At 35.2% G+C, this 14,092-nt stretch overlaps 4 protein-coding genes across 4 annotated transcripts; 3 read left to right on the top strand and 1 right to left on the bottom strand.

Moving 5' to 3' along the window:
* Positions 1–400: 400 nt before the first annotated feature.
* Positions 401–1,591, top strand: LOC144854626 (antiviral innate immune response receptor RIG-I-like). The gene is made up of 4 exons (XM_078712559.1): positions 401–449; positions 901–1,067; positions 1,182–1,326; positions 1,569–1,591. Exons 1-4 carry the CDS (start codon positions 401–403, stop codon positions 1,589–1,591), a joined length of 384 nt encoding a protein of 127 aa, XP_078568685.1.
* A 4,935-nt stretch (positions 1,592–6,526) lies between these two features.
* Positions 6,527–7,193, top strand: LOC144854625 (ATP-dependent RNA helicase DHX58-like). Its single transcript, XM_078712558.1, has 2 exons — positions 6,527–6,648; positions 7,012–7,193. The coding sequence occupies exons 1-2, from the start codon at positions 6,579–6,581 to the stop codon at positions 7,191–7,193; spliced, it is 252 nt and encodes an 83-aa protein (XP_078568684.1). The 5' UTR covers positions 6,527–6,578.
* Positions 7,194–7,606: 413 nt separating this feature from the next.
* On the top strand, positions 7,607–9,770 carry LOC144854102 (uncharacterized). The gene is made up of 3 exons (XM_078711987.1): positions 7,607–7,944; positions 8,469–8,570; positions 8,695–9,770. The coding sequence occupies exons 1-3, from the start codon at positions 7,857–7,859 to the stop codon at positions 9,714–9,716; spliced, it is 1,212 nt and encodes a 403-aa protein (XP_078568113.1). The 5' UTR covers positions 7,607–7,856; the 3' UTR covers positions 9,717–9,770.
* Positions 9,012–13,977, bottom strand: LOC144854101 (uncharacterized). Its single transcript, XM_078711986.1, has 6 exons — positions 13,673–13,977; positions 11,135–12,964; positions 10,866–11,027; positions 10,578–10,766; positions 10,271–10,403; positions 9,012–10,132 (listed from the first exon to the last, which is right to left on the bottom strand). The coding sequence occupies exons 2-6, from the start codon at positions 12,956–12,958 to the stop codon at positions 9,843–9,845; spliced, it is 2,598 nt and encodes an 865-aa protein (XP_078568112.1). The 5' UTR covers positions 12,959–12,964; positions 13,673–13,977; the 3' UTR covers positions 9,012–9,842.
* Between the last annotated feature and the right edge of the window lie 115 nt (positions 13,978–14,092).

Below are 14,092 nucleotides of genomic sequence, written 5' to 3'. Positions count from 1 at the left end.
AACCCACTGCAGCAGTGCAGCGCATACCAGATCATCTCACCAGGAGATAATCCCCTACTCTTTTCGAATAGTGTACCAAGTTTTTCACGTGCAATATGTACACGGGACCAAGGCCTTTACAGTTTGTGATTTATAATATATCAAAAGCCTACTTCTTAACTTAAATATAATTGAAAAACAAAAGTACAAAAATTATTAAATATTACGACTTAATTAATTATCTATCTGATTAAAACCTGCGTCTAGTATGTGCATAAAAGTGTACGAAACATTGCCATATTTCTCTTTGTCGGTATAAACTAGACATTTAGTCATGAAATAACAACGATGGATAGAGATTTTAGGATTTGCAGGTTTAAATTGTCATATTATTTGGTAAGTATAAAGCTTTGAATCACTAATGAATGAACGAGATCAGCTAATCCAGTTAATACTCAACAAATCAAAAAGTAAATCTACAAAAATCTTTAAAATAATAACTCGGATATATGCAATGGTGTGGGGTGATATCACAGAAAGATTTACACAATTAAGATTAATCATCGTCTGCTGTAGTACCTGTTTACATGACGTTATCTTCCTATATTTACTTTTGTTGAAGTTTTAGAATAAATCAAATTTATGTCCAAATAAGGACTTTAAAACTACAATTCCAATAATATTAGGTAACTATAAAAATGAATATATTATTATTTGTATGTTTATATGTTTTTTTGTATTTTATATAAATGATTAAGAAATAAATCGGTAGTTTTAATAGTCACCTTTAATAATGAAAATTCAACACTCAGAAGGGTATTGTTTTATTCAGGTGGGTAGCCACCACTGTGCAACGGTGGTATAATTAGATTAGATAGTAACTCTTTCTCATACATGCAATATTATTTGTTTTTTCTTTAGGTACCATGTCTGAAGGACTTGCAGACTTGTTCAATTTTACAAAGTCTGTCAAAGGAACTAGTTCTTATGAGCAAGGTGTAGAGAATTTCATATCTCATTCCCCAGAGTGTGTTACATCAAATGATAGCCTGTTACGGTTGCTGAGGACAGGTGGTGAACACCTGAGGGTATGTGTTATTAGCTACAGTAGTATTTAAAGTTCTATTTTTTTCTATTAATATTATAAATCACAATCATACAGCAACTATTATTTTATTTTTTTTAATTTAATGGAATTTCAGAAATATAATGATGCACTTAAGATGAATAAAATTTGCCGAATTCAGGACGCCCTCCGGTTCATCAAAGAATTCATCGAGAAAGAGGAAAGCACCCGTTCAGACGGATTGAATGAAGATGATAAGCAACTTATACGGCTGTTTAAAGGTAAATTAAAACTAAATGATAATTTAAATGATTAACAAATGCTAGGCTCTATCGGCCATATAGCACTCTAACAAAATCTAAAAATGTTTACTTAAAAAACATAAAAGTACAAAAACACCTAATTTAAGGATGGTTTCAAATATTTCAAATAATGCATTACACACTATACATCAAGCAACCACAAGGAAGGATATAGGTTTGTTATAATGGAAATTAAAAATAACCATAATGACTTTTAACAGATAGAGAAGAGGAGTTACAATAATATGTGAGCGGAGAGAAAAAATTTGAAAACCCCTTACTATCAAAACTTGAAGATGTGCTGATTGGGGAATATGAAACATAATTACTCGAAATTTTAGAACGATTACATGTAGCCAGGGCCAGGCCGGTTATAGTTTTTTGACGGGACTTTTGGGTTTCGGGTATCGGACGGACTAGGAGCCAGTCAAATTGATTGGGTGATTGACAGCTTGACAGCACCGAGGCCTAGCTGTCATTATCCTCATCGTCACACTTGAGTGAATCTTCACTATACCCAAAACAAAGCCGTTAAAACAATGGGATCTCAAGATAACAATGAGAATCGATCGGATGACTCATCGCAACAAGTCAAGGACACCATACAATGTATCGAAGGTTGTGATTTAGTTGGCAACACGGACTTTATAGAATGCACCTTGTGTGGATTACATTACCACAGGCGATGTATCAGCATAAAGGGCAAAAAAACGGTTTGGTTTTGCTCTAAATGTAAAAATTTACCAACAAGATTAAACGATTTGGAACAAGAATTAGCTACACTGCGATCGAAAAATAGTGCTCTCATTGGCATTATCAACAGCCAGAATGATGCTATTACTGAAATGGCAAATACATCAATTGGATTTGGAAACACTACAAGAAATGAAAATAGACCTACAACCACCAAACATATCGATGCAGGCGAACATACGCGCAATAGTGACATAAAGCCTACGTTATTACTAGGAGACTCCATGATCAGGGATATAAATGAAAAGGGTCTACAGAATACCGACATCAAATGCATGAGAGGAGCAACATTGGGTGACATTTCAACCAAACTAAATGATATTGAGCTGGAGGATTACGGTACAATCATTCTACATGTTGGAACTAATAACTGCACTGAGGATGCAGACTTAGAACAAGGTATTACTGATTACGCATTATTAATGGATGTAATTGAGAACGAAGCCCCTACCGCTACAAAAATCATATCCACAATTATTCCCCGAACCGACAGCGAAGACAACAATGACAGAGTAAAACAATTTAACAGGGAAATAAAGGAAATGGCTGGAAAAAAAACATTCACAGTTGTAGATAATACAGCAATGTTTATCTCAGGATCGCGCATAAATCGAAATTTACTCGACAGGAGAGGGCTACACCTATCAAACGCAGGTACGAGAAAACTCCTTCACAACATAAATAGCTATCATAGACTCATCAAGCCATCACAACGACGACAACAAAATCCAAACGGAAGATTTCAAGGCAATGACAATAGAAAGCGTCCAAACTTCGCGAATCAAAGAAACTCCAATTTTGTAAGCCAAAGAACCCAGAACTTTGTGGACCGTCAAAACAACCGTAATTTTACCCGGAACTATAGAGGGTGTTTTAACTGCGGTGGTCAGAACCATAACAGCGCCAACTGCAGATACGACAGCCCGACAATTTGTTATCAATGTAATCAAGTCGGTCACTTGGCTAGATATTGTGAATCAAGACCATACTAGGTTAGTGGCCATGTAACGAGTGCCGGGAAACCAGCAGAACTATCAAGTAAGAACAATGAAACTAAATCTGTAAATGACAAAATTAACTCTAATTTAGATAATTATGTTATTAGACCTATCATAAACGACAGACAAAGCATTAACAGACCGTCATACTATGATCAATGTGCTACGAAAATGGCAAAAGCCGGGGGTCTAAAACTTGGTCATTTAAATCCATGGAGCATTGTAAATAAAATGGATGAACTTACATTCCTTTTAAATAAACTAAACATTGATATTCTATGCATCAGCGAAACTTTTCTAAACGAGAATATTACCGACGCTTATGTCAGTATTGATGGGTTTAATATACAGTAGTTAGACACGATAGAAGAGATAGGAAGGGCGGAGGGGTCTGCATATATGTTAAAAACGGTATATCATTTAAAGATAGACATGACTTAAGTAATGACATTGTGGAGGGTGTCTGGATTGAATTAACGAGAAAAAAATCCGATAATATTTTAATCTATGCATTATATCGTCCGCCGGATAGTACTAGTGATTACTTTGATAAAATAATTGATATTATTGAAATGGCATCAGCTGAAAACAAGGAAATGATTATTCTGGGTGATCTAAATATTGATTATAAATTTGATGAGGATCTATATAAGAACCCAGTTAATTTGATCGAAAATATGTTCTCCCTGCAACAATTAATTACCAAACCAACACGAGTTACTCAAACGACGTCAACTTGTATTGACCTTATTCTCAGCTCAATGCCTGACAAACATACTATAAGTGACGTAGCTAAAGTTGCCCTCAGTGACCATTTCTTGGTATATACTTGTTTGAAGTCAATTAAGGAACCTATTAAACATAAAACTGTTACTTTTAGAAATTTCAAAAACTTTGACAAAAATGCATTTATAAATGATATACGGGAATGCGAATCAGTACAAAATATCGATATTTCCTTAGATATAAATGAAATGTGGACAAATTGGCGGAATTCATTCTTAGCTATTTGTAACAAGCATGCACCATTCAGAACAACTAGAGTAAAACATAGATATAACCCATGGATGTCACCCGATATTATTAAGTTAATATATAAACGTGATTATTGTAAGACACTATCCGATAGGCATAAAACACAACACCATCTACAAGAATTTCGTAGAATTAGAAATTTAGTGAATAAGAATATTAAAAAGGCTAAATCTACCTATTATGATAATATAGGAAACAAATTTAAAAATGACCCAAAACAGCTGTGGCGCGAACTAAATCAAATTACTGGTAAATCAAAGGAGAGACAGTCAATTCATCCCGACATTGACTGCGACGCAATTAGTGATTACTTTGCAAACATAGGACAAATCATCTCAAGTAAATTGAATAACACGACTTTAGATTGGACAAATCCAAATTGTAGATATTCTTTTTCATTTGAACAATTGACAGAAGAAGATATATTTAAAGCTGTTTTAAGCCTACCGAATAGTAGCAATAATGATATTATAGGCTTTGATAGTAAATTGCTAAGGACTGCAGCAGAACATATATCTTTACCCCTGTACAGAATAATTAACATCTCTTTAACATCAGGGAAATTACCAAATGAATGGAAAATAGCAAAAACCACACCAATCTTTAAAGGTAATGGCTGCAAACAAACAATGTCAAATTACAGGCCAATATCAGTTGTGTGTCATATCGCTAAGTTAGTAGAAAAAGAAATTCAAAAACAAATAGTTAAATACTTTAGTGAACATGATCTCATGAATGTTGATCAATTTGCCTTTAGGAAAAACCATTCCACAGTAAATTGCCTCCATAGAGTGATTGATGATTGGCTAGAAATTCTCGATGAATCTGAAATGGTGGGTGTATGTTTCCTTGATATTTCAAAGTGTTTCGATACCATTGATCATTCTATTTTAATAAATAAACTTTCACACTATGGATTCAATACCGTCGAAATAGATTGGTTCAGAAATTATCTGAGCAATAGAAAACAAATTGTAGTTTGCAACGGTAGTAAATCCAAAGCAACCAATATTGACATAGGTATACCCCAGGGAAGTTCGTTAGGTCCTATTTTATTTTTAATATTCATTAATGATATTTCACAGTACATCTCCCCTGGTTCTTGTAGTATATTTGCTGACGATGTTGCTATCTATGTTAATGGGAGTTCAACTAACGAAATCAATCAAAAGCTTCAAACTATTATGGATAATGTCAATACATGGTATGAGGGCAACAAACTCAGTATAAACCTAGAGAAAACAAAAGTTATGTTAATTCGAGGGCAACGTTCTAGCCCAGATGGTGATATCTCTATTTTCTTAAATGGTAAAAAGCTTGAAAATTCTAAGCACACTCGATATCTAGGTGTAGAAATTGACGAACATTTAACGTGGAACCATCATGTTAGTAATCTGTGTAAGTCACTTGGACACAAAATTACAATTTTTAACAAAGTAAGTAGATTTCTAAACAAAAGCCTGCTAGAAAAAATTTACAGAATGACTATACAGCCATGTAGCGACTACGCCATTTCTGTATGGGGAAATACATCTGCAACAAATATAAGTAAAATATTTAGGTTTCAAAAACGAGCGGCAAGAATAATTACAAAGAACCACGACTTCATAAACAGTAGGGGTGAAAACTTAGTTAAACAATTATCTTGGCAAAGTTTTGAGCAGAGAAGAAATTACTCTCTTGCTACCCTTATGTATAAGTGTGTTCGTGGTGCTGCACCAGATAGACTTTGTAATGAAATCGAGATGGTAATAGACAGACATAGATATAACACGAGAGCTTCTGAGACATTAAATGTTGTTCCCCCGATACCAAACACGAATAAAATGAAAGAACAATCACTGAGGGTCGCAGGGGCAAACATATGGAATAACATACATTTTGACATTCAAAATTCAATTTCCATTAATGCGTTCAAAGCGAATTATAAAAAACACTTTTTTTCTCTAGGGAAATACCTTTTTAAAAAATTTAAATCTGTTCAGTGTATTTTTTTATGTGGTGTATTCTTTTTTATGAACATCTTTTTAACTTGGATTTTTTATAATTTTTTTGTATTTTTAATGTATGGTTCTCAAAGTTTAGTACTATTTTTGACTGTTTAATTTTAACATTTTTTACTATTTTTAAGAAACTATGTATTAAATAATTTTATGAACATCTTTTTAACTTGGATTTTTAATCATAATTTTGTATTTTTAATGTATGGTTCTCACATTTTAGTATTTTTAGACTGTTTAATTTTAGCAATTTTTAAGAAACTATGTATTATATAATTATGTATATTGTTATGTTTTATGCTGGACCTTTTGAAAAACAACAATGTCCCCTTTGTGGGACAACGTTGATATTGTCATCCAGTAGAAATATGTTTATAAAATAAAAAAAACAAAGGTGAATGCACACGCAATCATTTTCTGTACCAAACGCATTACTGTTGACGCAATGTATAGCTGGATAAAGGAAAATGAGAGACTTTCATTTCTTAAGCCAGAAAAGATTTTTGGATCAAGCGGTAGGTATTTATTTTTTTAATTTGTATAATGTATTTGTAGTAACATGTACTCCTATTATCATTGTATAGTGTATACATGTAATAATATAATAAGTAGGCCTAATAATATAAATAAAAATAAGCTATCCATCTCACTATGATCTATGCTGTCTAACACAAAGATACAATACACCATCAATATTAATAGAAGTATTGTATCAAGTAATTTACACTAAAGTTGAAAGTCTTGGCTTTGTTCTATACTTGACACCAGGTAGACTTGCAGTACTATTGATGGAATGCTACATTAGCTACTGTATGTTTTTATATAATCAATCAGGAGAATCTGACATTTTTTTGTTTAATAAAACCTAATATTTACAGAAATGACTGCCGTCGATCAGCATACTGTTCTTGAAAATTTCAAGGAAAACAGATGCAACATTCTTGTGGGAACAAACGTTGTTGAAGAGGGCACTGATGTTCCAGCTTGCAACTTGGTTTTCCGCTACAACTACATGAGTAGTGATGTTGGAAGGACCCAAGCTAAAGGTACATACTTCTAGGAGATGTCACAAAATAATGATTCTCGTAAATTTTTTTTTATATTTTGGGAAAGCTTTCTTTGTCATTTGTTGCTAAGGCTCTGTTTACACTATCAAACTTTATGTGACAAAAAAATGTGATGCACCCATATATGGCCATGATGATGTCATATCACTACCATATTTAGGAATATCACACTTATTTGTCAAACTAGTTTGATAGTGTAGACAGAGCTTAAGAATCAATGACTCAGACATGCAATAATGTAAGTGAGCCATTACACCAAAACAGTATTTACAAAAGGTATTATTTCTAAGCTTGAATTCTGATTACGTTCTTCCTAATTATTTTTATGCAAGGAGAGTTCGCCAAAAAAACAGCAAATTCTACATGATTGCTTCCACCATGGAGAAATAAGTTAGGAAGGAGTAACATCGAGAATACATCAAACGAATAGGCCACCCCGCCGCTAATTGGATTATCTGACTGTTACGTAACATTTAATTGCCGTTGATCTGTCGCTTGTTAGATTTGAGCATGCGCATATCCATTGCTTTCATGTGACGCGTCATCAAGCGAGACTCGTTGTTGATGCTGATCTACACACGCGGCGACCATACACACAGCAGAAGAATAATTATACCACACTCGATACATTTTGTTTACGCGTTTTATTTATCATTATGGATTTTTATGAATTGGAGGACGAATTGGAACCCGGAATTCTCGAGGAATTGAAGTTTGCCAGCGAACATGAAGACCTGGAAAATGGTATGCTAGGTTAAAACTAGGCATTGCATTTAAGTTTAGTAGCTAGGCCTAGTTACCTGAACCTCTTCTCTTTTAAAGAGGCCTCGTCTGCCCCGGCCCACTCTAGGCTGTCTACACGACCGGGTTGATTGTAACAACGATAATTCTGAATTCGTTCGTCCTCTCTAGGCTAGGTAGTATTTTTGTAGTTTTTCTTTCTGTACGCCAAAAATTAGCCGCCCGATTTATTGATAGGTCTAGCTAGGCTAGGCCCTATAATCTATCCATCCATGGATTTCCCCCTATAGGAGGCCTAGGCCTAATATATCATTAATTTTATTGCACAATCATCAATAATGCATCATTCATATTATTATATTAATTATGAAGGCACGATTATCATCTGATGCAACCAACTCATCTATGACCTTGTCAAGACCTCAAACCATTAGTATTAGTATTAGTCTGTATTTTTTAGATAAATTATTATTTTTCATTCTTATAGGACAACATGAGTTAATTTTCAATTTTATTATGCTATTTAGGTATGGATGTTAGTGTAGGCCTACATCCAACTACTATTACCGCAACCCATCAGAAGAAGGAAGTGTCAACAAACCCAGCCAAAAACCAATCAAGGAAAAAGAGTAAGGATTTTGAACGAATGATAACATTTTATTTTGAACATTTCATCTTTACTATATTAAATGCATTCTCATCATTTATTAAAACTGTTGTATGCTCAATAATCTTTCTTTTCTGTATTTTCAGGCATCAACCGACCCTCCAATAAGTTTAGTGAAGATGAAGCTGTCAGCAGGGTTAATGAATACGTTGATGCTGCTTTTACCATGTTAGCGAACGATCCAGTATACAGCAATGACTTGTATCCAATAGCTCGTCAAGTGAAAAAATTGGCAAATGATCTGCAGAAGCACTCAAATACAGTCATTATAAAAACATTTTGGGAAGACAGTACAAAATTACTTTGGAAGGTAATAACATCAGGAAACACAAAGAAAATGAAACCAGAAGCTGATGAGATGATGTGCCGGGCATTTCACCAACACATGTGTACAAGTTTGGGAAGGTGGGTCACCCTGTTAAAGGAGCTAAATGTCAACTCTGATGGGCAGCATGTAAAAACACTGAACCTATTTTTGCAACGTACAATGTTAAGGTTAATTCTAAATGATAAGCATAAAATAGATTTGCCACATGAGGAAACGGTAACTGACATCCCACAGTTGGATGTTCACACAGAAAAGATAATTCGGTACGTTGCCGGTTATGTGCCTTATGCGCTTGTGAAAAGATTTCGAAAGGGTAAAAGTAGTACTGCCAGAGCCTACTGTGATGTGCTCACTAAGTGGCAAGTGTGTAGTACCAACGTAACCCATTCCTTCTACGACTATTCCAAAGAATGGATCGACAAACAAAATAGATCAGGTTTGTTTGTTGTTGATGATGATGTATATCTGTTTTTTAGAAGCGTTGAAATAGAAACAAGGCAGCATTTAGCTACAAATAAACTTAATACGATGTTAAATAGTAACTATCTGGCTGATTTGTATGACCGTATTATCAATAAGGAGAATGTTCAAACTTTCTGGTGCAGAATAACCAGAGATACACTAGGTGACAATGCTTCTGCTCAATTATTACAAATTGTAGTTAGATACTGGTTGAAAATCAGAGCTAATGCATTCCTCAAGGTATACTTGAATTTAAAGAAGGAAAGCGGCAAAGTTTCAAAAAAGGGTGAAAAATCTCTCAGAAAAGAATTGTTGTAATATATACTATTTTGTGTGTGTGATGAAATAAATAACGACAATAGCTAAATTAAATCTCAATTGTATTTTGGTTGGTTCTGAAAAGAACCGTTTGGTTTGAAAAAGTTTGCTGATCATAAATATCATTTATGCATTTGGTGTCTTCTTCCTTTGAAGAGGTGAGTCATCAATAGTTTGGTCAACAATTTGGCTGCGGCAGTTGCCTCTCCTGGATGCCTTGGAACAGTTCGCAGCTACATACAGTGCATGCATATTGTGGCCAAACTGCATTGATGTTGGGTTTGTGTTACTTCCACCACATCCTCTCTGTTTACTGAAGTACTGTTCCAACGGATCTTGATTATACTTCGCACTTAGAACACACTCTACCCCTGGCAGGTCCAGTAGTTTTTTAGTCAACTCTACAAACGAATTAACTGTTGATGGCAAAGAATAAAAATTAATATACTTATTATTAATTCATTTTTAATATACTTTGTCACTCTTGTGATGTCAGAACTTTTGATTAATTATTAAACAAAGTCAGCTGTAAAAAAAAAACGAAATGTACTTGCTTGTTATCTCAAGTCCATCAAGTGTTGCGGTGCTTAATAACATCCTCTTTTTTACACTCTTCTCTACATCTTCAAGCGCATTCACCTCGTCTTGCCATTCTTTAAAGAAACCCAGGAAGTCATCTTGCAACCACTTAAAAACATCAGAACAAAAAATAGTGGCAATTATTCCTTCGATTAATACAAAAATTATAGATATTTCTCAATGTATATCCAAATGCTAATTGAAATTGAACAAAAACAATAATAAGCCCAATCATGTCCCATGTTCAATTTTTTTTAAATTTTCTATTTAAAAAAAATGTACCTTAAAACGCCAGTCATCTTTTGTCCTGTATGGCTCCATAGCTGGTTTTCTGGATCGTTTGCCTTGGAAAAAACTAGAGACATTAAGGCAATCAAAAAATTGGTCTACCATTCTAACAAATTTGATAGTGGATGTCATGTCATGTCGATCCATAATCTCCATTGCATTTGCTGTCGAATTGCTTAACACCTGAAAATATGAAGAAAATAAAAAACATTCATGAAAAATTAAATTACAGAATTGTTTGCAAAAGAACAAGGGCTGAACACAAAACTTGCAAGTAATTACCTGTGCAGCCAAGTATACCCGCATTCTCAATGATGGAGTAAGGTGGAGGTGTTCATGCGTCAACTTGTGGAGCATCCTCAGCCCTGGACATGTGTTCTGCAATTTCACATCCCATTCATAGGTGTCAAGAAAATGACTCCACTTGATGTCTTGTTTGTTATACTTTAAATGAAGAACATTTTTAGATTTAGAAATAAGTAAATATCATTTTCAACATGCTATAATGAAATTGGTATTTTCAATGTGGTGTATGATCATACAGTACTTACATGAAGATTCCGTGTCTTGTTATTGTAGCCAGAGTTCTCTACATTGTTTCGAAGCGTCTTTATTAGATGCGGCACATCACTGTAGAAAAAAACACTGCGATCTGGGTCTCCCTGATGCGATGTCTTGAAGACAATGGATGAAGTGGTAGATGATGGTGAATGCAGTCTGTAAAACTTCCTGTTCGGAGTGGCACCATCAGAAACCATCGCATGAACTACAAACCCAGCTACTTCGATCATCTCAACAGCTTCCCACATTGCCATGAACAGATCACAACTAGAAGCTCCAGTTGTTGGATAGTAGGCAATTGGAACATGCAGGTTAGAAAACAAACCCCGGATCATCAACACCAGAACATGTGAGGCAACTGGGATTTCTTCTTCACCTCGACATCGCCGCTCAAATGAATGCATCTCATTGGCTAAGCTGCCTACATCTGTTGATCCAACAACTTTGCCAGAGCTTTGTGAAAAAACCAATCCTGATTTTATCTTCATTTCATCAAATAATAGCACAACATGTTTTTGCAATTCATTACCTTCTTCATATAATTTGAGGTCTGTTACAACTCTACTTAACATCTCATGGCAAAAACCAGTTGTCACACCAGCAAAGTGGCTGTAGGGTTGGAGTGTGTTTGGATGAGGCAGCGTCATGAATCCACTTTCGCGAATTAAATTATAAGCTGACGGAGACTTGCTTTGGATAGCAATGCACCAACGTAAAATTGCCGGGTGCCAACGCATCTGCTTTCCCTTGCCCATAGATGCCAGTTGCTGCTCCCACAAAAGCTTTGCTGACGGATATTTACATAATAAACTCTCAATTTCAGGTTTTCCCATTTCCATTGTGTCTTCCATTAAGTGAGCTGCATTTTCAGAAATTAATTTGCTTTCTAGCATGTACATCTTGGAAACTTTATTCTCAAGGGAACCACTCTTTCTTTTCAACCGTCTGTAATTACATTGTAATGTTGCTGCTTTGTTCTGCAGTTGAGAATTTGATAAATACTTGTTGGCTACCGTCAGTGAAGACTTTTCCTTGCAGGAAGCACTTCGCATTGATGATAAATCCCCACGATAAATTCGGCAAACTGCGCACCGCTTCAGATCCTCAGCAATTAGCAATTCACAGTCATTATGTCTAATGGTGTTGCATAAATAGACATCTTTTGGTGTTATCCTTATAGGAATCTGCCCTTCTGGTCCTTTTCGTCTCTCTATCAAATCTAAATAATCTTCATTGCCTGCACAGATTTTAGCACTCCTCAATATATCACACAGCTTGGTGAACTGATGTAATGGTAATTTTTTGTTAAAGACTTCTCCTAGAATAGGCTGTGCTTGCAATACAACACCAGCAATGACAACTCCCCATGTCGAATCACTGTTGACTGTTAACTTGATGACAGCATCACCAGTTGGTGAAAGTCTAATTATTAGTAATTCATCTTCATGTGGAAACAAAGAGACAAGGCTACATTTTTCTGCTTCCTTTCTGTAATCGTGAAGATTGGTAGGAATCTCCCCATCAGTCATACAAGACGCACATTGAGAATCATTGAATTTTGCAATTACAATATTGCACACTTTACTGCGGTCCTTGCTGTGGCCTTTCTTCCACCTTTTCAGTTTTTGCACACAGGAATAACAAATAAATGGTGGGTGGATTTCTGGATCATCATTATCAATATCTAAGCAAAAACATGACTTGATTACAGACTTGAACGCGTCCTTTGTATAAGGTGAACGATCTGAAGGAATCGCCCTGGAAATTCCACAAAGTCGACAAGTAGGTTTCAAACAAACACTGTGTCCTGTCATCGTTCTCTGAAAACAAGAGCAATTTAATTTAAATGGCGAATGATGACCTAGAGTTGTTGTCCTAGTAGTAGTACTATCTAGGCTAGCTAACTAAAAATAAATACCTGCTTTTTTTTATTGTTAATGTTATTGAACATAGTCTAATTAGGCCGGCCCTAGATAGTAGTATTGGTATTTTTGGCATAACCCTAGGTGGTAGATTAACATTACCTCTATGATAAATAGTACATAGAACAATAGGTAGGCCTAGGTCTAGCCTAGCTAGTAGGACTAGACCCTAGCTAGGAGTCGAGTACTTTAGTCCTAGCCTAGCTAGTAGTAGTAGTAGGCCTACGAAAGTAATTATTTTATGGCTAATGTTAGTTATTATTTATTGGTTTAAAATTTAAATCTAAGACCTAGCCTAAATTAAACATCGAAACAATAACTGCCCTAGACCTAGCTAGGCCTAAGTAATACAACGACCGGTGGACCAAAATAACTACGACCGGTGGAACTAACTCCGGCTATTCGGTTCGGCGGTCGGACAGATTCGATGCTTTTCAATTCGTTGTATGTCAGCCGGACACCATCGGAAACTGTCATGCAAGGCATCAAATGAAAGCTACAGCTTTCCTTTATTCATATAACTAAAACTTAAAACTCCAGTACAAAGGGAAACTATTAAAATACGTGTTTGTTTCGTTGTTATATTCAAAATAATGGAATACTTACAATTGAAGAAACAAGTAGTTATTTTTGGTTGATTTTAATGATTTAATGACTGGTACGTTCGCAAAAAAATTCGGAATCCGAATACATAAAACACGCATGTGAATCCTTGTTGACAATTAACTGCGCATATGCAATGTGTTTTTTGTTCGTATTTATGTACTCCACTGTTAGTTAGACAGGGTATAGGGGTTGCTACTTAGCGGCGAGGAGCCTTGTGTGTAAGGAGATCGAACCGAGATAACGCGGCGGGCGGTCGCAGTGCAATTTAATAGGAGTCATTTGACCATGTAATGTGCTTAATTGGATTAAAATCCATGCATTACATCGATGTTACTCCTTCCTAACTTATTTCTCCATGCTTCCACTGAGTTTAACTTCGAGGAGCGTGACCAAGCAAACAAAATCCGTCACCAATTTATG

This window comes from Antedon bifida, chromosome 10 (genome assembly GCF_963402885.1).
Source record: "Antedon bifida chromosome 10, ecAntBifi1.1, whole genome shotgun sequence".
In the NCBI taxonomy this organism is placed as follows: Eukaryota; Metazoa; Echinodermata; class Crinoidea; order Comatulida; family Antedonidae; genus Antedon; species Antedon bifida.
Note: the sequence above shows the minus strand (reverse complement) of the source record. Positions and strands in the feature narration are given on the sequence as shown.